The 26,166-nt window shown below is 40.8% G+C and overlaps 1 protein-coding gene across 4 annotated transcripts in view; it reads right to left on the bottom strand.

Annotated features, from left to right (window-relative positions):
* The window catches only part of KIF26B (kinesin family member 26B), a 399,021-nt gene that overhangs the window by 25,119 nt on the left and 347,736 nt on the right, over positions 1-26,166 (bottom strand). For all 4 annotated transcript variants that reach the window (XM_048484868.1, XM_048484858.1, XM_048484878.1 and 1 more), the window contains 2 exons: positions 6,640-6,802; positions 873-4,284 (listed from right to left, as the gene is read on the bottom strand). In XM_048484868.1, the coding sequence (XP_048340825.1) occupies positions 873-4,284; positions 6,640-6,802 (3,575 nt within the window). The remainder of the gene's footprint in view (positions 1-872; positions 4,285-6,639; positions 6,803-26,166) is intronic.

Consider the following 26,166-nt stretch of genomic DNA (forward strand, 5'->3'; position numbering starts at 1 on the left):
CAAATCTACTGGTGGTCCCCGGCCCCTCTATGATGCAACTAGCCTCCACCCGGGCCAGGGCCTTCTCAGCCTTGGCCCTTGCCTAGTGGAACACTCTCTCCCCAGCCATCAGGGCCCTGGAGGACTTTGATCAGTTCCGCAGGGCCTGCAAAATGGAATTGTTCCACCGGTCTTTTGGAACATCATGATTTGGAACATGATTTGCTATTTTCCCCACTATTCCTTGTATATTACCATGACTGGTTACCATTGTGTTGTGGCCAGTCCCCTCCCAGGGCGGGTAGGTCTTTTTAAGTCACCATCTGTTAATTGGTTTTGTTGTAATGCTATGAAAATTATTTTTGATTCTAATTATGTGATCGTATTTATACTGTTTTATTAGTATTTTATCCTCTGCATACCGCCCAGAGCCCTTCAGGGGTGGGCAGTATATAAAAATAAGTAAGTAAGTAAGTAAGTAAGTAAGTAAGTAAGTAAGTAAGTAAGTAAGTAAGTAAGTAAGTAAGTAAGTAAGAGAAATATAGTAATCACAGTTTAGGACAAGCATTAGTTGAAGTTTCTTCTAGTAAGAGTTCTGCCTGAACTGGCCTCAGAAGTTGTGGACATGAATTTGTTAGTTTCTTATTCCAAAACATTATCAGCACAGTCTTATCAACTTAGGCATTTTAAATGTCATAGAATTCAACAGTGAAGCATTTGCTGAAGAGGAATGAATCAGCATTAATAAAGGGCCAAACTTAACAACTTTTATTAAAGGTACAATGTACATATTCCTCCAACAGACAGACTCTTCTGCTTTCTGCAAACCTAACTTATTCTAAACTAATTAGCATTGCTCAATATTATTCTGATTTTATTCAACAAAGACATACCTGAATTTGGACGCTTCTTTGGATTTTTGAGACTTCGGGACCGTCCGCTGACAGAACTGCTGTTCTCGCTCATAGAGTCTTGTGCAGAGGAAGCGCTCCCTGTTGCTTCACTGTCCCTCATCATGCTTTCATATCCACTGCTTCCTCCACTGTGGTAGAACAAGGCTGTTTTCCCCATGGCAGGGGGCAGTTCCCCACTCAGGACACTGCTGTTGTCACTTCCATGACCACTGCTACAACGGTGAGGCTTCCTGGGTGGAGTGATCTTGCTGTAAGGTGAAGGCAGCAGGGGAACAGGTGGCTTCTCATCTCCATGGGTCCCACCACGTTCATCAGTATCTGAGTTCCTGCGTAATTGCAAGCCTCTGGTGCCTGTGGTTCCTTGCAGGAGTTCTGAAATCCTCCCATTGACAGCTCTGAGAGGCAGTTTTGAAGAAAGTCCAGAGCCCCTGCTCCTGCTGAGAGACTGAGTGGACCAGGACATGCTCTTCCCATTTGGAGGCAAACTTGAACTCTGCCCCATAGATTGAGGAAGGGACTTGGTAGAAAAGCTAAGTGTTTTGGTGGTTGAGGCAGCCAGGCTTCGGGCCTTCGGACTGGCCAGAAGGAGCTTACTCACTGCAGAGATCTTTGACTGACTGGCCTTTGGTGAAGCACCTGCAGATTGAGAAATGCCTGAGTTTGTTGGTGAGGACATCACACTACGACTGAGATTCCGTCCAGCTCTGGGCATTGTGGTATCTTTCCCAGGACTCATCTTGGAGCTGAAAGATGACAGACTCTCTGCCCTTTCCAATGATAGGCACTCATAGTGGCTCCCACTAGACCTTCCCAGGGAATTGGTTCTGCTAGCCAATTGTTCCAGTTTGGCACTAAATAGCTTACTGCTGCTGTTAGTACTATTCTCTGTACTGGAACCTTTCAGTTTTCCATTCAGTTCATCAGGAAAACAAGGCAGAAAAGATGCTGGTTGGTTGGAAGGACTTCCGACGCTACTACTGCAACCGCTATGTTGAGGGCTGGCCCTATTTTTCTGATCCAAGCTAGATTTTCTCACAGGAGGCAATGGCGGTGTTCCTTTAGGACGTGTCAGAATACAGTGCTTGGGGGAAGCAATCCTTTGTTCCAGGCTGGCTTTTGAAGACTGAGAAGCAATAGCAGAGCTCATGGCCTTGTTCTCTTCAACAAAATGATAGGAAACCTCGTCCAGTTCCTCTGGCTTGCTGCCCTTCTGGAACCCCCATGTGAGGCTGCTGTTCTTCATGTTCTCAGTGGAATGAAATGGGCTGGGGAGTATACAATTCTGTAGCCCTGTTTCACAGCCATCTACAACCCTCTTCAGAGTTTCAGATCCTGGGGAGCTAGAGATCTCTCCACTGCTGCTACTGAACCTGTCTTCTGCATTCTGCTTCTTATTCTGCTCAGGCACAGTTTCAGACTTGGGCCCAGGACTTGCACCATTGCTTTCTTTCTTTACACTGTCCTCCCTCTTTAGCCAAGGATCATCAAACTTTATCTCTTTTCTTATAATCGATTCTCTCACCTCTTGTGGATGTGGACTTTTTGTTGGCAAAGACGCTACCAATACAGTCTCATGAGTTTCTTGAGCCTTAAAGGAATTAACGGCAATGCAAGGATATACGGTGATGTTGGTCTTCATTGGAATGAAGCCTTCACAACTGCTTAGGCTTGTGGTGTTTGAAACTGTGACTGTAGTCTTTCCCAGGGCCGATAATTTGCAGCCTTTAATGGGTGACATCTTATTAATACATTCCTCAACCCCTTCTGGAAGTACAAACTTATTCTCAGTCACTGGCTTTTGCTTATCGTTTGCACAGGCCAAGCTGCTGTTCGGTACAGTTCTTGCAAGCTCAGGTTCAGGAGCTTCTGCCATGGCTTCCCCATGACCATAGCATGCCTGTGCTATGAAACTGTGGCAGGACTGGTCTCCATCACTGCCAGTGCTCATTTCACTTAGCCATGAGCTAATAGACGAGCGCCTGATTTCAGCCTCTTCAGCTTTCTCATCCAGTCCCATTTTGGGAAGAGGCAGAAACTGGGTGATGCTGACCTCAGACACAGGGCCCGTACTGGCATAGCATTCTAGATCTTCACTAATGCTGCTGATAATGCTAACTGGCCTAGATCCAGAGGCCAATGCCTGCACAGAGCAATCACTGTTAAAACTGATGATACTCGTTGGCCGCCCATTTTCTAGAACCCCACTAATGGTCAGCTCTTCAACTAGAGTGAATACCAACTCATCCTCCCCATTCAGTTCTAATGGCTGCTGTACTGTGACCATGGTAGTGCTCAAAATCTCTTTCTTTGATTTGGGAGAAAGAGACTGTAGCTTCTGCTCTTCCTCATCCATTGACTCTACAAAATCACCACTGCTGGCAGACACTGACTTTTTTATAATCTGAGGGCTCATTCCAATTGGAGGAGTACGGATCTCTGTCTGCATCAAAGATTCACTGGAGACCATGCCAGAGTCCTTACTTAGTGAAGATGGTGGAGGTGCAGGGTTGGGTAGTACCCCTTTCTGGGTATAAACTTTGCATCTCTGAGAAGGAGAGGTTGGTGGCTTGTACTCAGATGTCTTGGAAAGACTTGCAATGCCAAGCCGTGGTGAACCCATTGGCCTGGGCTTGCCTTCTACAAAGCCACAAGTGTTAAGACTTTCTCGGCTGCTTTTCAGGTCTGTACAGTATGTTTGTTGGGAAGAGAAAGTTTGGTTACTAGGACTGCCTGTCACACTTCTAGGAGAGGAAGGAGTAGAAGTATCATGAAGTACTCCAGTGTTAACAGGAGAATGACTTCCCTGAATTTTGCTGGCTGTTGCATTGAGGTTTTCCCTGTCATCTTTTTCAGGATGTTGACAATCTGTGATACCATCTTCCCTGTCCAGCTCTGACATGTGTGTGTGCTCTGCCACTTGGCTAGACAAAGGACACTTAGTCATTTGGTCTGAGCTAACAGCAAGTTCTTCAAAAGGAAATTTGTCTGTCTCTTCACTTCCATCAATGCAGTCTAACCTCTCCTGCAGCTCTGCAAAGGTATTGCACTTTAAACAGTCTCTCTCAGAGGTGCTAGGGGCTGTTTCACCCATTTCCTCCAGTCTGCCTTCATTTTTGGTTTTCTGAAGGACAGGAACTATAGGGACAAAATCAGGGGGACCTTCATTATCTGTCAGCTCCTTGTCAGAGAGGGCTGTGCCATTGGGCCCAATATAAATCACTGTGTCACATGACTGTTCACTGCTAGAAGAATAATCTGGATCACTTGACAAGTGAAGAATAGGGAAGTCTGGATCGATCACATTTCGAGAATGGAAAGGCCTCAGCTGGGTTGGCCTTCGCATTCTTCCTTCTTCACAAGAACTTTCTCCTCCAGAAGAACTTGATGTGTACTATGAATGGAAAGACAAATTAAATGTTAGTTTTGCAACTAGAATTTAATCATGATGCAGACTCAAGAGCATAATGCACACTCAACAGGAGGGAACAGGGTGGAGGTAGCAATCAGCAGTTCTTATCCACCTTGGAGAGTGGGGCAGGGCCAGCACAGCCTCTGCCAGGCTGCAATCAAGAAGGAAGGCCAGGAAGACTGAAGAACCAGTCTCAGACTGGCAGGGCAAGACAGACAGTTCGCCTGCCACTAGGAGACAGGAGCAGAGAGCTCCCAGAAGGGAGGGAACCTCCTGAGAGGGATAAAGAGAGGCAAGGCAAGAGGGTGCAGCTGGTGTAGCGCAGAGGCTCACACTTGCAGGAGTGAGGTTAACTACCTGACAGAAGTAAAGGGCTTATGAACAGAAGCCAGAGTCTTGTTCTGTTTGTTCTAGAAGGGTACCTGTGAGGCCAAGGTGGCTTATCCTGCACAGGTAGCTGACAGAGGGGGGGACTCACACAATGGGGAGGGGATTGCAGGCATATTTTAATTTAGTCGTATTCTTCCAAAACTTATGTAACAACAGCGTTCCATAGATTCTAGTAATGCACACTAGATGCTTATTCAGTCATTACTTGGAAGACCTCCAGAAAAGGATTCAGCATCTTCCTGGGTAAGTTATTCTCTCATTACCATTTTATTATAATGAACACATTTTTTTCCAGAAACCTGACATCAAATTTAAACCTGATTTGCAGTCATTTAGACTCACGGTAACTGTTCTTTCATGGCAACTTGCAAACTTCAAAACCAACATCCAATCGTAGAAAGCTATCACAAAATCTGACCAAGGAAATGTATACAAGGAAAACAGAAATAATAAAAGACCATCATCTGGCCCAATGAGGTTTGATACAAAACAGAAAAAGGGTGAGCAACACTAGGAAGAGCCTCCAGGCTTTGGCACCGCTCCTGAAAAAGCCCTGCCTCTGCCAACGCAGATTTAACTTTTGCACATGACAAAATGTGGAGCAGAGGACCTCTGAAGATCTCAGTGGCAGGACATGAATGGATTTGTGCAGTTTCATTCTTAGTTCTTGGAAACTTGCAAAGCAGCCACACAGAGCTGCAGCTTTGTTCTAGAAAGTAGTACTGAGGAGAGAGTATTTAACTCCTTTCCTTTGCTCTACTTCACCAACCTAAATTTCCCATTCTGAAGCGACAACTGACTTGGGGGCAGGGAGGGCATCTGGACTTATTTTTTTTTCCGAGATAGACCTAATAGCGGCTGCTTCTCCAGTGGCACTGCAAACGTCTTCTCCAGTGGCACTGCAAAAACAAAGTTAGCAGGCCCCTGCAGTTGTTTTGAAGTGAAAAGAAAAACCTGCAGGAGATGGAGATCCTTGTCACAGAGCACCAATATCATATCTGGTTTGACCCCAAAAATTGGAGTCTGCATGGGAAGGAGTTGTTACTTTCAATCCCATGTACTGACAGCTACAACTCCTTCTACAAGGGAAACACAATGGGTTGACTGCCACAGATCCATTCCACTAATAACAGCATTTTCCCTGCTGCCTGCAAGGCTCTAGGTGCTGCTGAAAAGCACTGCTGCTATTCATAGAACCTGCCTCAAATTGCTGGACTAAATATTTGTCCTGCAAGAACACACAAGCTTTCAATATAATCACACCACTGAGAAACAAGCCGAGTAAAGGCTGTCAGCACAGCTATTTGGCACTTCCTTTTGTCTCAGAAATGTGAACATTAAAAAAAATCACACAATCTCAGATGAAAATACCCAGTCTCCCAACTTTCATTTGCATTTCCTAGATGATGGATCAGACAGGCTTCAAATATGGTGTCTGAATTAACAAACAGGAGATTCAGCACTGTCCTTAAACTCCTGACCTAGGGTTCACAGAAGAAGCTAGAGGAATGGGGCAGGGGGTGGGGGGATACTGAGAAAATTAACTTTGAAGTTGCACACTAAAGCCTGATTTTCTGCAGAGGTTTCCATGTGTGAACAGATTGTTGTGCAGTGATATTTGTGAAATCTGTTAATTGATCTCAGTTCACATTTAGTAATCCTCAGAATGATGACAATAAATTATACTTAATTGCCACCAGAGAGATATCCTAAGAAAGCCACGGGGGGGGGGGGGGGGGGTGAGCTCTCTGCTGCATCTGTGAGTGACATAAATACTAAATCAATAATTTAAGCATTAAACACAAGATTTCCCCTACACTCTCAGATATACTGCCATTCACTCAGAAATTATGAATATTAATGTTGCTACCTCTCTATTTGGCTAAGATCACTGGCTATTCAGCTCTTTCCAGTGGAGGATAACAAAAGAGTTTCCTCTTCCCTTACCTTAGTTTTCTTTTTCTTCATTCTTAAGACCCTGGATGCAATCTGGATTGTGGAAAGTGTTTCAGCATAATTCCCTGCAGCTGCTGAAATGTGAGCTATCATAGTGGTACGGCAGTTCATGTTCCCGAGGGACTCTCGGAGCAACATGGTCAGCTTGCTGTCTCTGCAAAATAAAAAGAATTAAGGCTACATTAGTGAGCCATGTTTCACTTTGACTGTTGGGATGCGACTCCAGGTCTCAGCAAGATTTTTTCCTTTTTAATGGAATACTAATTAGCATTGTTCGTCTAGTGCACTACATCTGCAAACGAACAAGTTGGGGAATCCCTACACTGAAATTAGTCTCTCCATTTTACAGTTTTTCTGTCTGTCTGTATTCTCTTGGATAATTCCAGCAGTAATATTGCTTTGAGGAGTGGATTCTCAACCAGGGCAGCTAACTGGAATTTGTTTTCTGATCAGCTGTTGTACGAAAAGGCAAAGGCACAGAAAGATCAGGCCTTAAGAGACTGCAATAGATTCACCTCTGCTCACTCTTTGTAATGACTGTAGATGGGATTACTTTGTGTCATTTTCTTTTGCTGCCACTCACTGTGTCACCGAATTAACTCAGTATTAAAATTCTAATAGTCTGCCGCTGCCGCCGCCTCATCTTCTCTAGCACTCCCAATGATTGTAATGAGACCTGGAAATGGTATTGCATGACAATTGCTTTGGCAATGAAGAAACTGTAATGTATCCCATTAATGCAACCAACTTGTTACCATGAACAGTGGTGTGCTGTCAAAATTTCAGCAAAAGGCTTCCTTTAAAAAACATTCTTCCTCCTGTCAGCATTGCACTAGACAATTCAGGAGTATGAGTATCCCTGTACATGAACATTGCAATGCCGGTAAGGGAAATAACTGATTCAGTGCTATTAATGAGGGCACAGTCCACTGGGGACTTGCAGGTTCCACTGAAAAGGACAAAAAATGTGCAAGAAAAATGTACAGTTGCCTTAAAATTCCTTATTACTAGGACCCCATTCTTGGAATCCCAAAGGGGCTCCCTTCAAGTTACAGTGATTGTAGTGATTCATGACACTGTGGAGAGGCTGTTTTTCCTGTCACCATTTCTGGCATATGGGTGGTGATTATTAGGAGCCTAAAGCTGTCATGGTCCTTTCCATCCACAGCACAGGGTAGGAAACAGAGTAGGGAAGGTATATTTTGCATCTACAACATTTGAAAGTGTTCTCTTTGTTGTACCTGCCAGATTGGAGTGGGGATGGTGGGGGAAACAAATTCTAACAATGCTTGAACTAAGCACATAGCAGAAATTATTTAAATGGCTCTGATCAGTTGCTTTGTAAGGACATCAGTTTAAGGTATGCATTATATTTCTGTGTAAGAAAAGATTTAAACACAGTCATTTGTCTCAATAATTAGTCTGCTGAGAGGTTTCTGTTCTCTCTCCTTTAAGGTGTAGTACTGTGATGTTTCTTTGTGGAAACAGTATGTGCTCCTTTGCATGATCTTCTCCAAATGTTGTAAATGCAGAGCTTAATTTTTAAACAGTTTTGGTAGGCTAAGCAGGACAACAGTGACTTTCTTCCGTTATCTCCAGTTAACTGCAACATGTTCATGCAGCTCTTATCCATATGGGCTTTACCATAGGGGGTGGGGGGAGGGGACATGACAATGTGGCTCAGTGAAGGAGCATCTGTCTTGTATGCAGAAGATTCCAGGTTACAATCAGTAGGACTTAAATTAGTAGTGATTAATGCCTCATCGAATTCAAGGAACTTAATTGTAGCTAACTTCTCCTGAAAAAGGTTGGATGACGAACAATAAATTCTTCTGTAAAAAAGGTAATATAGAAGACTAGTCTCCCCCCATGAATGTATATATTTAGTTCTTTATGGGAAGTGATATTCTGGCTTGCCTTGTCATGGCCATTGCTAAACCAGCTATATTGTCTTCATGTCTCTTCCTCTCACAATGGCAAAGAAAAAGGTGGGAAAGAGCTGGAGAGAGATCCAAAAGGGCTGAGTTTATCAATTGGCCATTTAATGTGTTTTCACCAACCTTTCAGAAGAATTCAAGGTTGACCTGTGGGGGAGGGAGGCTGAACTCCATTGGACTGGTGATAGTCAGTAGCATGAAAAAAGCAGCATGACTTGTGAGCCTTCTCTGTTGCAACTACTCCATGTCATTGTTTGCACCCAGCCTAAGGGAAAAATGCCCACAGGGCTTGCCTTTTGCTGGGCGCACGCACACGCACGCACACGCACGCACACGCACACACTGAACAAAAGCCAACCTCCTCAGAATACAGGGAACATAGGGTGATTCCCCACAGGCGGTTAATTGCATGATACTCATTTGATAAATCACACTTTTAATCAGAACTCCCCACCGCTCAAGTGCCAAACACGGCTTCATCAAGGTTCTGGCGCGCATTCCCCCCCCCCCCCCCCCATCATGCGTTTTTTCAGAACCTGCATTGAAGTGCATTTTTTAACCAATCAAGTGCCGAAGCTGGTTCGGTGGGGAGAAACGGGACAGACGCATCTTGTTGTTCCCGCCCTTGGAGCCTTCCAGCCAATCAGAGTGCAGTGGGCTGTGCGCCGAGCATGCATAGCCTTTTTTTTGCTGTGTGCTGGGAGTGGCTACATAATAATGAAATAACGTTGCTACAAGACAATGATTTGTAAAAATTGTTCACATGTGCCTAATAGCAACATAAAAACGAAAGTAAGAATATGAATTTTCAATTGGGGCACAGTAATGTTCCCGCTCCGACCCAATCATCAAGCAATGTTACATTGCTTGAATCCTTGATTTCCAAACACTTGATGATCTACTTTTTTCTCAGTGACTGAAGATACTGCTTAACAGCAAGAAGTATTGCTTCCTAAAATGAATTGCTTCTTATATTCCCTGGCCCAAAACACGTCTGGCTGGCCTCCACTAGGGCCAGGGCTTTCACAGCCCTGGCTCCTCTCTGGTGGAACAGGCTCCCCAAGGAGACCAGGGCCCTGAAGGACTTACTAAGTTTCCACAGGACCTGCAAAACGGACCTGTTCCGCCAGGTTTTTAGCCAGCCGGGGCTGATTCCACCACCCCAGCCTCCAATGGACTCAAGGGAGGGGGAGGGCTTATTGCCATTTGTATTCTGTTTAATATTGTATTGTGATTTTATTGGATCTGTGCATATTTTTAATTAATAACAAGGGTTTTAAGTTGTATATTATTCTTTGTTGTACGTCACCCTGAGCCCTTCGGGGGAGGGCGACTCATAAATCAAATAAATAAATAAATAAATAAAAATATTGCTTCTTATACAAAGCATCTACTGAATGTTTTGCCAAGAAATTCAAGTTTTACCCTTTATTTTATGCTGATATTTAGCTTCCTGTGGGCAAAGCTATTCAGTCACTCACACTCACACCAGAAACACATATGATGTAAACAAACAGTCATTAAGATTAGTGCCAGGAAAGTGCACGCATTTTGCTGGTGACCTAATTCAACTTGGATCCCACAGAGATTAAAGGCTGCTGTGTTAGGTTAGTGCATCTTCTCTGTCTCAAAGAATGATTGTGACATCAAATTCTGTGCATCAGTAGCCAATATTTCAGAGAAGATGTACAAGGAAATTATTAACATCTGCACGGAAATCAATACTGAGCCTTTCATTTACTCATGCTTCCAACAATGCAAAACATGGAATGACAACAGGAAAGGGGAAATAGATTAGATTTAGGTCTCCCATGAATATCTAACTTATGTGCTGATGTACTCTTCCTAGAGGCCTAAATGATACATGTGAGTAGATCATCCTAATTGCATTATACTGAAAATAATTCTGTCAGAAAAGAAATAACAAATTCCTGTGAATAAAACCAAAAAGAACTAGAAAGAGAAATGTATTATGATTACGTTTAAAAGTATCAACAGGTTATTCAAAATCCAGAAATTCCTCATTCCTAGCTATGAAAAAAAGGCATTCTTATCTAGCGTTGTCTTGCTGATTTCTTCTATTCAGCTAAAAGCTACACCCAGCTGCCTCCCATGCTATCATATCTGGCTAAACTGTTTCCAAGAAGAAAATTATAAAGAAAATCACACAATTTGCAAACATTTTGCATTTTATATGTGGACCGGGACCTCCCAACAAAATGGTTCAATTATTTTTTTCAATAGCTGCCTTTTCTTTATTTTATCTTCCAGCAGTTTCAACCACTGATAATTCTTAGTTGCATTTTTTATCATCCAAAGCACACCTAAAAACAGGCACCCACTATTGTCTTGTATGTGTGTTTAAAACTAGGGCTGCATTTCTGTTAGCATAAGAAAAGACAGATCCCCCTCCCCCTTTCATTAAGGAAAATAATCTAATATTTTCAGATGTTTGTAGATTTCTTGAGCGGCAGCCAATTTGATGGAGAAATTCTGAAATATAAGATAATATTAAGGTATTTATTATAATATTAATATTAAGGTATAATATTAAGGTATTAAGGAGCAGCAGTGGCGTAGTGGTTAAGAGCAGGTGTACTCTAAGCTGGAGGAACCGGGTTTGATTCCCCACTCTGCTGCCTGAGCTGTGGAGGCTTATCTGGGGAATTCAGATTAGCCTGTGCACTCCCACACACGCCAGCTGGGTGACCTTGGGCTAGTCACAGTTCTTCTGAGCTCTCTCAGCCCCACCTACCTCACAGGATGTTTGTTGTGAGGGGGGAAGGGTAAGGAGTTTGTAAGCCCCTTTGAGTCTCCTATAGGAGAGAAAGGGGGATATACATCCAACTCTTCTATTTTTTTTATAAAACTATATTGTTTTCTATTTAAAGTAACATGCAAAGAATACAGCATGAAACATTCTGAAAGAGGTTTCTTTCACATGCTATGATTGTCAGACAATTGCTTTCAGTATGTCCCCATCATGTTACAGACCAGTTAAGTAGGTCTCCTCAGAATGATGATGGAATTCCAGGTTATCTGAGGAATACAATCATAGACCTCAGTGGTGCCTTGGCCAATGACCAGTGGATGGATTTGTTAATGTGCACTGAGACTGATCTTTACAATCAGTTCAGCTACTGCAGGCATCCTCCTTCATCACTTAATTGACTCAGATCTCTCCAAGCTGATGGTGCACATACAGCTAGGGATGATACAACCTGAGCCATAACCGACCAATTATGAAAAAATATTTAAGATTATAGTGTGTCAGAGGGTGATTACTACTGCCATGGTTATCTATGAAGGGCTATACAAGAGAATTCTAGATGTAGTCAACCTTGTGAATCTTGTTGCACTCTGCAGAGAGGCTAAACAATTGTCTTTCTGTTCTTTTTAATGAAGAAAAGAATTATTGGTTCTCACTCTGGAACACGTTGGTGGATTGTAGAATGAGCCAGTTCCTGATCTGATCAAAATTCCAGACTAATTTGGAAAATGCAAAATCCAGAATGTCCTTTGGCCAGGTGCAGAGAAAGAGTGTTTCTAGCATGACATGGAGTCAATAGCATTGTCAACATTGTACTGCAGTCTCTTGCTTGTGAAGTGAGGTCTAGTGTAGCTGGAGATATTCAGACCATACCTTCTCCCCCTTACATGCAATTTCTGTGCCAGAATTGGTATCCTCCAGAATTGAGTTTCAGAATACCTTCTGAAGTTATTTTGCCCTAAACAGGGCATTAAATCTCATTGCCATTCCTATTCGTAATAGATTTCAGTGGGACAAAGGGGAAAGACATTTACCATGTAAAACACAGATTTGGAGTCCATGGTACAAGATGGTTAGTCAGCACAGCCATTTGCATCTATATCATTTGGGATAGAGAAGGAATTTACAGCCATTTGGGAGATCAGCTGAAGTTAGAGCCATGACAAAGGTAACTGGAAAAAGCTGGATCTATTGTTGATTGCACCTATTGGTATTGCTGTCAGGGAGCAGAAGTTATCAATACTCTCAGCCCTATAGTTACCAGATCCCTGTCCCACAAAATCTAATCTTGATGTTGATTATCTAACAATTTATTGTTATATATCCCATTGACTGTTTCTGCAGTTGGCGTCTGATTTTTGTTGATGATGGATGGTGATGACTAAATGGGCAGTTGGTGCTAATCTGCTCTTCAGTTAATTTTAAAAGGGAAGCCCAAGAATGGGGATGGAGGTAGAATTGCCTCAACTTCCTCAATGAGAGGCCTCCTTAATGATTGATCTTGATCTCATGTATCAACATGTATATGATGCTGTTTGCTTTGTGCATTGATTGCAATTCAAAATAAACAGCATTTTGAGTAGTTTAAAATCTTTATAGTGTTGGTGGAAAGTGCTGTCAAGTCTCAACTGACTTATAAAGACTATGTAAGGTATTCTAAACAAGAGACATTCAGAGGTGGTTTCCCATTGCCTGCCTCCACATGGTCTGAGAGAGTTCTGTGAGAACTCTTGACTGGCCCAGCAGACTTGATGTGGAAGACTGGGGAATTGAACACAGTTCTCTAGAGTAGAGTCTGCTGCTCTTAATCACTATGCCACACTGGCTAACTCTGTGAAGTCATTCAGAACAGTAGTTGGCTGGATAGCTACTGCTACTGCTGCATGCTTGCTATCTGCTGACTAGTTTGCAGTACCCATGACCCAAGGGTTTTCCCAGGCAGATCATACAGCATTTCAATTCAGCTACATAATGGCATATGTGCTGCTTTTGTACCTACATGATCAGTGGCATTCATCACTTGGCAGCATTCATTATGGGTTTAAAAAAATTATTATTTTTCCAAATAATTTTTTTAAAAGAATAATAATAATCACACAAAAACATTACTATATGTAAATCAACATATAATATATATCTTTTAAATATAATATGGATCTTCTTTTGTAGTCATTAATAAAGAGAGAGTTGACGTTCACTCGTATTTACTACGTATGATCTTCTACTATATTATCATTTTAAAAGTGCGTAACAATCCTGAATAAAAAGTAACTGTATAAATAATTTGCGATGTAACTTTATCAACCCTTTGATAAAGTTATATCTATTTAGTTCTATCTATAAATTTGTTAAATACTTATAATAATGTATAGGTATTTAATTAAATATATGATAAAATGTATTAATAACAGGAATCATTTGGCATTTGGCATTCATTATGCTGGTGTAACCTCAGCTTGTGGGTTCTGTGGGGCAGTACTTGGAATGAGTTGCAACAACAATTTTTAAACAACAAAATGGTTTACTTTTCTTTACAATTAACACTTTTAAAACATCAACATTTAACGTTACAATTCAAGGTCCTGTTCAGGTTGCATTTCAAGTCCTTCTATTTACAGTCTACTGATATTGCCAAGTCCAAATTCTTCTTTGCAAGTTGGCTGGCTCCTGAAGACTCCAAGGGCTTGATGAACAGGTTGCAACATGATGAAGGTCTCCAGGAGAACTCTCACCCATTACAACCACAAAAGAAAACCCTGAAACAATAAACTCCAACATTTACAACATAGCAAAACAACAACTACCTTCCCAGTAGTTCCCAACAATATTGCAATTACCTTAACAAGGTGTTAAGGGCTTATAGAAATCAAGGTCCGAGTCTGGTAGCCTTGTCTTCTGCAAAGAGCTCTTTCAGCCTTTCTGCTGCTCTGAGTCTCCACCCCCTTACTGGGTCAACCCATTCTGGGCCAACCCATTCTGGGCATGGGGGTTACACTGGCGCATCCTAATAACTGACAGAACTGAATGATAGTTCCCAGGCAGCAGTGCAAGAATACAGAAATTTAATAACAAAAGCAAACATGATTGATTTGGCCAGTCAGATATAAAATGGTCCAGGCTGGAGCATTAGAGATACAAGCCTTAAAATTTCCCCACCTAACTAAAGCATGATTGAGAAACCAAGAAAACTAACTATGTTGTAAACTGAGATTTTTCCTGACACATTTGTTAGCAAAATGGATAGCAAAGGCATGGCAAAGTATTTGCAATCCAGATTCAATGAACACAGGCCACTTTAGATCCCCACTGGGGAGAAAGGTGTGGAATAAAGGAAGTAAATAAATGAATGAATATATGATAGATAATGCTTTATATATTTAAAAAAAGATTTCCAGTACATGAAAAACTGGATATCAGACAAAGGATGTAGTGTAGCCATGCTAGTTTGCTATAGGTACATATAGTCCTCACCCCACCCACAACCCCCTGTGAAAGAGCATTCATTGCATGAACTTCACCAGCAATCTATATACCCCAGACAAGTTTTTACCTTCAGGAAAAATAATACCTTTGAATAATTCTAGATCCAGTTTACAGTAATTGTCAAATATGCTCATTACCACATACATTTTATTAAAAAGCTACAGTTTTTTCTTGCCAGTTCATTTCTATACATTTTAAAAATACTTTTCTATAGTAGAAAATAAGTGCTGATAGCTTTCTTTCAGCTATTTGCCAGATCCCACTGAAAATTCTTTCTGATATGTACCCATGATGGTGTGTGGAATGTGAATAACTAGAACAAATTATAAAATGCATAGACATCAAAGTAGTAAAAAAGTATTTCATTTGCTGACAAATAGTAAAAAAACCAATTATTTAATAAATGCAAAGAAATATACAAAGGGTGGGATTTAATGAGAAAGCCAGCGTGGGGTGGTAGTTAAGAGCAGATGCACTCTAATCTGGAGAACTGGGTTTGATTTCCCGCTCTGCCACTTGAGCTGTGGAGGCTTATCTGGAGAACCTGATTAGCTTGTACACTCCAACACATGCCAGCTGGGTGACCTTGGGCTAGTTAAATACCACTAAGGAGGATTGTACCACTAAGGAGTATGTTTACCTAATATCATGTCCCTGTCCAGCCTTCTATGTAGGACGTACTCTCCGCCCTGTGAAGCAAAGAATTTTGGAACATTCTTCCAATATTAGATTGAATAAATTGGAGGAACCATTGGTACAGCATTTCTTACAGAACAATCATAAGGATAGAGACATGAGGTTTTTGATCCTATACAAACATGAGGCCAGAAATCCATTTGAGAATACAAGTCAGAGCCTACTAAGAGAAGAGGCCAAGTGGATATTTAGGCTTAAAACGTTCCAGACCCATTGGGGCTTAAATCAAGATCTTGACTTAAGATGTTTTTTATAAGTTGTTTTGTATAAGTCTCTGTTTTGTAAAAGCCTCTGTATTTCAACTGTTCTTAATACAATGGGTTATTTAAGGTCTATCTCTTTAAATCAGACTGAGGATAGTCTCCTTGCACTTCTGCATTGTGGCCCAGCTGTAGGCAATTTGAGTGTCGTTTATTGGGCCTTCTGAAAAAGTCTTGGACATTCTACCTTTTCACATACTGGCAGGATAATGGGCAGACCTATGGTGTTGAGCTTGAGGCCAGAACGAAATGCCTTATGTGTATGAGCCAGAATTGTATCAGGCTGTGAGTATGTTGCACATTATCTTGTGTTGAATTCAGGGTGTAATGTATAATCATTATTGGCCATTCTGTTATACAACGTGGATCACTGTTGATGATGTTGTGATCTTGGTATATAATGTGGATCTGTTGGTGAGTGTGTGACTGTGCATTAATATTCTATTATTGTAATAGAACAAACTATACCCAGAGTGATTTGAGTGGCTGAAGAAGACTATCAAGTCAAAAGTATTGGATTCATCCCGGGTCAATACTCCCACTTCCACCGCAGATTGACCATCAGCCAATGATTTCTTCTCAGAACTGTGCACACTCTAAAGAGTATGATGATCCCATCACAGGATTTGATGATCTCGCAATAGAGACTTGGTGCCTGTGAATTGGTTTAGGGATCTCCCTTCTTGTGTATATGTGTGTGTTTGTGTTCTAGACTCATAGTTGTTGTCCACCACATGTATGGTTCGCATGTTTAAGGATACATATGTTTTAAATATTTTCATTAAAATTGAGTTTTTAATCCTGTATTAGAGCCAGACAGGGGTATTGTTTGCTATTGTTTGCTGTTGACCTTGGGCTAGTCACAGTTCTTCACAACTCTCTCGGCCTCACCCACCTCACAGTGTGTTTGTTGTGGGGTGGGGGGAAGGGAAAGGAGATTGTAAGCCCCTTTGAGTCTCCCTGCAGGAGAGAAAGGGGGGATATAAATCCAAACGCTTCTTCTTTTGCTAATGTAAAAACATCAGATCAAGAATGTTCTTTTGTGGAAGATTATTTAGGCAATCTTAGTATGTATTTGCTCTAGGTTTTAAAACTTATTAGTTCATAAATCTTCTCTCCCATTGCAATTTCCATTGTCTCCTAGAATTCTAGCCTATAAAACTACAGTGATGAAAACATCAATGACACCAACATTAAAGAGGCAAGCAGAATATGTATGTGCTTTTGATTATGCAATATAACATTTTAGGGCACATGTTTTTGCTCATACAAATCACATTTCATAGGCTCTTGGTTGGCACTAGCCCAAGGGCAAATGTTAGTAACCACCTAGTTATGTGATTACTACATGATAAGACAATGTATGCCCTATTGTAATACAATTATTTATTAGTAAATAGTTAGTTTAAAATTATTTATTTAGTTGATTTTAGGCCACTCTTTATGTAACTGGTAAATACTAAGATTATTTCAAAATTACTAGTAAATATGTTAATTACATCTTTCTATATAACCAAAAATTCAGTAAAAGAATTCAGTAATAAAGAGTTCATAATAAAAGAATGTTTTATAAATGGTAACCAAAGCTTTTGTTTTGTTGGACTTGGATCCCTGTATCTTATGCAGCATCATGCTTGGATTCTTGCCTCACTTTTTGTAGAGGGAGTGTCAGAACACTCCAGTGACAGGAGCACGTCAGAAGCCTGAGTATCCCCATATAGTGAAGCAATATAACCTAGCATGCAAGGTGATGTTCTTACACTAATACAAGATGTGGTGATGGCCATTAGTGTAGATGTAGGCTTGCTAACTCTGACAAATCAAGTGTGGAAACAATTTGACAGCTATCCTTCCTTACAACTTTCATCCATGACACATATATCAGCAACTGTGCAAACAGTGAGGAATACAGTAATCAGCAATAGAAAATCCCAGGGATAAACGAAGCGTAAGTTTTTATTCTTCCACCTGACGTTTGAGTAAATTATGAACACGGACTTCAGTCATTTTTTGTAAAAGCAACTAAGTGGAGTTTTCATGTTAAACAATACAACCAAATAGCCCATTTATCCAAAAAATATTTCATGGTGGCTTGATGGGGTGAAAGCTGTCAAAGTGCAGATACTGCCTTGGATCTTATTGAAATTTACTGCCTCTCCCCACCAAACACAGGTCTAAATGCCATTTGAAATGCTGTTGCTGGGAGAACAGAATGAAGGAGGAATGGGAAGGTTGACTCTGGTGAAAATCATCAGTCCAAATTAACTCTTCTCCATGTAGTTCTGATCAATGGGATCTAACCCATTATATCTAGAGCTTTCAGATGAATATAGTGAGGCTGATCTAATGACTTGTCAACTCACGACCACTGTTACACTTTATCATGTGATTTACTGCTTAGCATGCATGTGACTGTGTGTTGCATATAAACATACATATGAATTGCTATTCATGAATAGCATATGAATATGCTATTCATGCTTCCACTTTTAGATACAGCAAATATGCTGAGACCAAAGGAAGACCTTTTGGTCATTAATGTGATCTCATTCCCTTGAGGAACTATAATCATCATGGTATCCTTAAACAGCAGGGCAAGCCAGCAAACTTTCCCAAACTTATTTGATACTGATGAGAAATCCTGAGTCCACTAGTGTGCTTGTAAAATCTTCTGATCGCAACAGGACATGAATGGCAGTGATGAATTGTTTATTGCCTAAAAAACTAAAGAACTGATGATTGGCAGTAGGGCTTGAAATAAACAAATATTTAGCACCAGTTATATATCAAGTGAGTCTCTATACCAAGTTTCTATATATCTAGTGGCACACTACACTGGTCAGCATAGCCCCACATACTAGTTTGAGTCACTGCTCAGTGAAGAATGCTGCTTGGCTCTCCCCTGAGGATAATCATTACAACTCAGATGTGGAATGGCAGAATTATTTCCTCAAGTGAAATTAACTGCTAGTATTGGTAATTATCAAATGCATATTCATGAGCTCTGAAGTTTCCGTAATTACTTCATTTAGGTGGGACTCCCTTAATCTGTGGCAACAGCTCCTTCTTGCTCATACACCCCTCCCCAACATTCCAACAATCTTGTAGCATGACCTTCCCAATTTCCTGCACTGGAGAGCTGATCTTACTATCTTAATTGCAATTTCACATGAAGTGGCACCTGAAAATAAATTGACTGCTGTTCAATTCAGAAGCCATTTGGTTTGGAATTGCAACCAGTATAAATAGATCAGCTCCCCAGGAAGTTTGGAAGGTCACCCAGTAAGATACCTGGCAGCTGGAGGAGGAAGCCTTTGCGTGCCAGCATCCTAGTGTTTTTAGCCTGTGGTACAGAACTATGGAAAAGGTAAATGTGCTACAAATTAAACATCTTGCCTAGAAATGTATTTCAGTTTGTACAATTTATTCCTTTAAATAAAAGGTTGAATGCATGCTTTTATAACAGTTTGAAAGAATCACATGCGAAAGCAGGAAAATTAGTCCCTTAATCCCGACTGCAACCCATTATACATTTGCTGTGAGGAAGGGGCCTTATACTGACACTTGCACTGATGCCTTATTCTGATCGTACAACCAGAATGGATGTCATCTTTGACTGATACATTAACTAATCTGCAAAAACTGCCATACAATCCAAGTGAATGGGTCTGAGGGGATTAATAAAAAAGTTATCTGATAGTCCTGATATGCAGCTACCACAGCTGTGTAGTAAATTCACTGCCATGGATAAACATGAAGCTGAACTAACATACTTTTTTAAAAATGTCCTCATGATTAGAGGGAGAGAGCAACAAACGCATTATAAGCTGGTGACTGCCTATGGCTTTACCAAACCCAATGAAGGACAATCAGCTAGAAGAGACAGACTCAGTCTTTAGGGGAATCCTGAGGAGGATGGATCAGAATTTATCTTTGATGCAGTATCCAACCAACCAAGAGACTAACACTGCTGTGTGGACAACTTCATAACAGATTACATATGGTGAAAATATAAAAATCCTGTCACTAATCCTATTATCCTTGGTGACTCACTAGGCATAAAATCCAAATATGATGCACTTCATCAGCAAACCTTCCCCATCAACAGCTTGTTTCCAGATGGCATTGACCATGTCCTTCATCTCTCCAACATTCTGAACCAGCATGACTTTGAGACATATTATTATGGAACATGCCACAAATAAAGACAGATTATGGTGACTGTTCAACTAGCTACAGGACATTTTAATTTTTTTGTGAACTTAAAAAATTGGCAGCAGTTCCTTGAGCTGTCCTAAAAACACAGGGCGTTTATACAACAAAAATAAATATCACAAAAGAGAGAAACTTGCTATTATATTATATATGTATATTATGCTAATACTACATCATACAAAGTTCCTCTTAATAGGTGATTTCAGTACATGGCTAATTCTTACAGAGCTGATTGTTGCATGCATTTATTTACCGTAACTACAAAGAACTGCATGTACTGAAAACAAAGTCCTGTAGAGTAGCTCTACCTCTTTCCCTGCCTTTTCTTTAAAAAAACATACCATATGATTTTTTTTCAAAATGTGGAAATTTAATATGTTAAAACTAAATGAAAAAGTGTTCTTGAGAGTTCTGATGTTGTCACTTATTAACAAGTGAATCTTCTTGGAAAATAATATATTTGACTAATGTTCTGATATCTGAGATATACATTAAGTGCTAAAGAGTGTATAAAACATCAGTTGTTCATGAGACAAAACATTGAAAGTCATAAATGATGTTTAAAGAAATTTGAAGAAGATTAGCAAAAAAATCATTGTAATCAAAAGAAATTCATAGTAAAACATGAGTCTACTGTTATAGATTCTGCCTTTTATGCACTGGCTCCAGTTTTTAATGATACAAATAATTCAGCTCAGTAGAACAAAACTAGTTGAGACTGATTTCAGTGGCCTGTAATAGCTTCCTTTGGATTCAGAATCTTGTGTCAGGCTTAAAAACTAATGAATTGTGACATAAGCTTTTGTTAATGATAGCCTAGTTTGTCAGATAGATTTTCCACCAAAATGGGATCTGAAAGGTATCTCATACAGCTTGACAAACTGGCACCCTTGGGTCATCTGATCCTGTTGCTGCTAATATAGAGTCCAAGTTCTTAGCAAAATTATTTCAGTGGTCCACACAGCAGTTTTCCTCCTCCCATTGGCCAGAACCCAATAGGTCCCTGTCCATATGGAAGAATTCTGCAGGTCTACATGGTGCAGATTCAGTGGCGGCAGAAATATATTTCTTCTTTGCTGATATCACTGCTACAGGGTAGGCTTTCAAATTATTTCCAGCCTGTGCCTTTCCAGATTCACTCTAGATATCTCCCATCTTTTTATCACTTGCAGCCCTTCAGTAAACCAATGGTTTGTCTGGGCTGTCTGACCTAAGACTGGGCACCTGGGTGCAACCATATCTTTTCCCATTTCCCATGGGTCAGATCCAGCAGGGCTCTCCTCATGTTCTAATGTTCTCATAATAAATGCAATCCTTGCTGCAGGCGAAGAGGGAGAATACCTTGCTTTTTCTTATTTGATATGAGAATTGCCATTAAAAAATAAATAAATCTCATTTTAGAAATGCAAAAAAAAGGTCATGTGCCTTGTTTATCAGATAGATGTGAAGAAAGTATTACAAAACTAAGGATGATATGCTCCTTACAGTAATTTACAATAATAGTGCGTAACTGTCTGGCACAGAGTAGCAGTTCATAACTTTGTGAGCTGGAATGATAATTCATAGTAAAAATCAAAACAAATTATACATCATGGAGAATCTATATGTAAAAAGACAGTACAAACCACAGAGCAGATGAAATATATGGCACATTGAAAGTACTACTAATCAGAGAACAGTACTTTTGAACTTTTAGAAGAACAATTAGAGATAATGCTGCACTTTCTAGTACTATATTAAGAACAAAGTGGAATGTCAATGTTTCTATTTCCGTCTATCATATTACATCTTAATATAAGGAAATAATTTGTGTATTCTAAACCTCAAAAATGCTTTTATCTCCCATTTCTTTGATATTAATGAAGATATTAGACTACTAAGGAAAACCACACACACTATCTTTTTTTAACCTAACTGCAATAACCGATGTGACCTGCTGTGCTGATTTTTCCTGTAATAAAATGAACAGCCTGATAACCAGTAGTATAAATTAATTTTGAATTTCCTTTTCAGTCATCCCACTAAAATTATCATGAACTGCATATGGAAGGAACACACCTAAGTATGGACAATTACTAGCTTAAACGAGATTTGATTAGGTAAATATATGCAAATTTGCCTACTATTCATTCCCACTATAGAGTTTGGGATAGGCAAATGATACAACTGAGATTTATTTATTTTATTAGATTTTTATACCATCCCTCCCCTGCCGGGCTTGGGGTGGTTTCCAATAACCAATGTAAGACAAATAATTTAAATGAATACAATAAAATCAGATACTAAGCTAAAACCATAAATCACTATACTCATACATATAAATTCTGTTGATGGTGATAAAATCAGATTCCCATAAATCAACCAGACAAAATCAAAAGAGAGAAAAAGAAGCAAAAAGGGGGAAGGCTGAGATGTTAACTGTTGCTGCCTCAACCATGTGCCTGGCAGAACAGCTCTATCTTACAGGCCCTGTGGAACTGCACTAGGCCCCAGATGTCTCTAGTCTCACTGGGTGGAGAATTCCAACAGAATGGTTGAGGCCAGCCAGACTTCCCTTAGGCCAAGGACCACAAGTAAATTTTCACTGGGAGAGAAAAGTGCTCTTTGTGGGAAAGACAGATCCAACGATACATAGGTTCCAGACAGTTTGGGGCTTTGTATGTCAGTACTAAAACTATTTTTCAAATTTTGATTTTGTCTAAAGAAGGTTACATAAAAAGAAAAGTTGACAGTAATAAAAGTAAGAATATTTTTAACATAATTAGATTGGACCTGCATTTATGATCTTAGCCTTTGTCCTCAAGTAATGCAGATCAACCTATTATTTTTAAATAAAAGATATTAAAAAGGGAAAGATTAACACGCAAATGAAAGACTAATGAGAAGAAAAACAAAGATAAGGGGAAGGCTGTTTCCAAGGGCTCAAGGTCTCACACATACTGCTGATTCTGGATTTTTTCAGAACTAGTGGTCTAAAATCCAGACCCTTCCAGTCCACCAATCAAATTTAAGGTCCCCAATATTGGGGGAGGCAAGAGCTAAGAAAAACTTGCTCTACAGCTGGCAAAAGTAGCCCCTATCAGCAATGTGCAGTCAATTCTATTCAACCTTTAATAGCACATAAAATTGCAAATATATTTACATTTAAAACATTTAAATATTGGTATTTAAAATGTTTTCCAAGAACTTAGCCACTGCCAAGGTAATCGATGGGCTACAATCACTTAACAAAAAGTGAGTGGTCTGGAATTTAGAATAATTAAGCCTTGGAAGCAACAATGGGTGGATTAAAATCATGCGCAGGTTACTATGATGATACATTCCAGGAAAATATGAGATATGGGCCCCTTCCGCACACGCAAAATAATGCGTTTTCAAACCACTTTCACAACTGTTTGCAAGTGGATTTTGCCATTCCGCACAGCTTCAAAGAGCATTGAAAGTAGTTTGAAAGTGCATTATTCTGCATGTGCGGAATGAGCCATGGTTTCAGGAGATCCACATCTGCAACGGCATAGTCTCTGTTGCTTGGGAATTCGGAGGTATCTCCCAGAAGTAACAGCTGATGGGAAGCTGTTGAGGCGTGCTAACATAGATGGACGTCATTGCTTAATGGACGACAGAGATGTGAGATATTTAGCTATTGCTCTGTAGCTTGGCTGTATTCCAAGGGAGCAGGGGACTACAATTCCCATCAGCCCCTGCCAGCATGCCCAACAGTAGTCCATGAACATCTGGACAGCCACAGGTTGCAGATCCCTGGCCTAAACTCTTGACAGTTGGCACAGCGGTAAGCAGTACCCCATCAAGAGTTGGCAACTGACCCTCTCCCACCTGTCCCTTTCAACTCAGCCAAAGAGCTTCCATCTTTTCTGGATTTAGCTTCAGTGGGCTCTTTCATTCATTTTATCTCCACATTCAGACAACTGGCCAGTGCAGTTAGGGAAGCATCTGGGTGACTGTCCAGCAGCAGAAACAGCTGGATGTCATCTGCATACTGATGGCAACCCAGTCCGAATCCCCAGATCAACCCAGCAAGAGGACGTATACTGATGTTAAACAGTAATGGTGAGAAGACCACCCCTTGAGGGATGTGACATACCAACCCATGTCGGGTGGAGGTTCTCTCACCAATTGCAACTCTCTGTCCTCAGTTTTAAAGGAATGAGCATAGCCACTGAAAGGCTACCTCAGTTATCCCCACATTGACAAGGTGGCTGGCCAGGGTGCCATGGTTGACCATTTTGAACACTGCTGAGAGATCTAATAACAACAGCGTCAACCTGCCTTGGTCTCCAGAGGTCATCTGTGAAGGTAATCAGAGCTGTTTCCACCCAATGACCAGGCTGGAATGGGTCCATGATCGATGATTCCTCCATAGAATCATAGAGTTGGAACAGATCCAAGGGCCATCAAGTCCAACCCCCTGCAATGCAGGAACACATAGTCAGAGCACTCCTGACATATGGCTATCCAGCCTCTCTTTAAAAACCTCCAAAGAAGGAGACTCCACAACACACCAAGGTAGTGCACTCCATTGTCAAACAGCCCTTACTGTCAGGAAGTTTTTCCCGATGTTTAGGTGAAATCTCTTCACCTTGATCTGGATCTGCTTGGAGACAGCTATCTCAATTACCTTACCCAGGAAATGTACATTTGACATGGGGCAGTAATTGGTTAGAGTGGAAAGATCTAATGATAGTTTGTATAAGAGCAGTCTCACTATGGCCTTCTTCAAGCAACTGGGAAAACTCCTAGTGCTGAGGGAAAGATTGATCATTTTCCTCAAAAGGGTCTGCACCTCGTCCAAGCTGGCTTTTACCAGTCAGGATGAGCATGGGTCCAAAAGGCAAGTAATGGGCCTCATGCCTCTTATAATTCTGTTCACATCATCCTGGGAGAGTCAGCTGACTTTGTCCAATGAAGGATGGTCTATGGGTTCTAGTTCATTTACTGCAACAAGGCTGGAATGTGGGTCCTGGCAGACAGTCAAGGCAAAATAGTTCACATAATCATCACACTAAATGCAAATTCTCTACCATTTTGGGACCGTTACATTAAGGGTTGCCAACTGATATCAGCAGATTAAGTATATTTATAAAGCATATATAACTAAACATATAACTAAAAACTTTGCAAAAAGCATTTCAAAAAACAGGTTGTGGCCATAAGTTTACAATCTAAGGAACCAAATATTTGCATAGGGACCCGTGGTTCATGAACCTGTACCATTTATGTATAAAGCTGGGAGGGCGCTTTTTTTTAAAAAAACCAAAGAGACAAGTGTATGAGGGAACTAACTATTCCTCCTGACCTTTTACTCCATTGTCTCAAGCACTTGTCTCCCCAGGTTTGATATTTAGCTAAGCCGGGAGAAATGTGCTTCAGATAGAGAAGAGCTGTGAAGTAACATGGGGGGTGGGGTGGAAAGAGAACCAAAGAAATGAATGAGAACCAAAGTTACCTGAAAGATATAAAACCAAAATAGCACATTGTCACAGAACACAAAATAGCTATTACAGCAGGGATTCTTAAAAGGGACCATATGGGTGTGATATATTTGGAGGGTCATTCAGAACTTTTGGAGGACAAATGGTAAGCATTTTGGATTTCAAGCAGCTCCCTTCCTCACATGTTATGGCTTCTGATAGTAAATAAAATAAAATAAACGAAAGAAAATTAAGAAAAGAAAATTAAGAAAAGGGGTGGTAGGATGGAGAGTGAGAGGCAGAGAAGAAGGGGGGAAATGGATGAAAAAGTGGGGGTAATTTCCTCTTGAATCCCCACTTGCAGATTCCCACTTGCTAGAGCCCATTGTATTTTTTATACAATGAGCTCCTCATCTTCACAGGCATTCTGCTGGCTCCCCCGCCCCTTTGCAAAAGGGGGGGGTTGCCTATGGAGGTAGGGAGAATTCTCCCCATCCTTACAGGCACCCTGCTGCTCCCAACTTGCAAAGCTGGCATCCTGCTTTGCAAACATGGGGAGGGGGTGCTTATGAAGATGGGGAGAACTCTTCCCATCTTCACAGGTGCCCTGCTGCCCCTCCTTGGCAAAGCTGGAATGTTTTTTTTTTGGGGGGGGGTGAAATTTCAGTGTTTGCTCCAGGTGCCATTTTCTGTAGATATGCCCCATCCCATCTCTTGTCCTGGGAGGA

This window comes from Sphaerodactylus townsendi, linkage group LG01 (assembly GCF_021028975.2).
Source record: "Sphaerodactylus townsendi isolate TG3544 linkage group LG01, MPM_Stown_v2.3, whole genome shotgun sequence".
Taxonomy (NCBI): domain Eukaryota; kingdom Metazoa; phylum Chordata; class Lepidosauria; order Squamata; family Sphaerodactylidae; genus Sphaerodactylus; species Sphaerodactylus townsendi.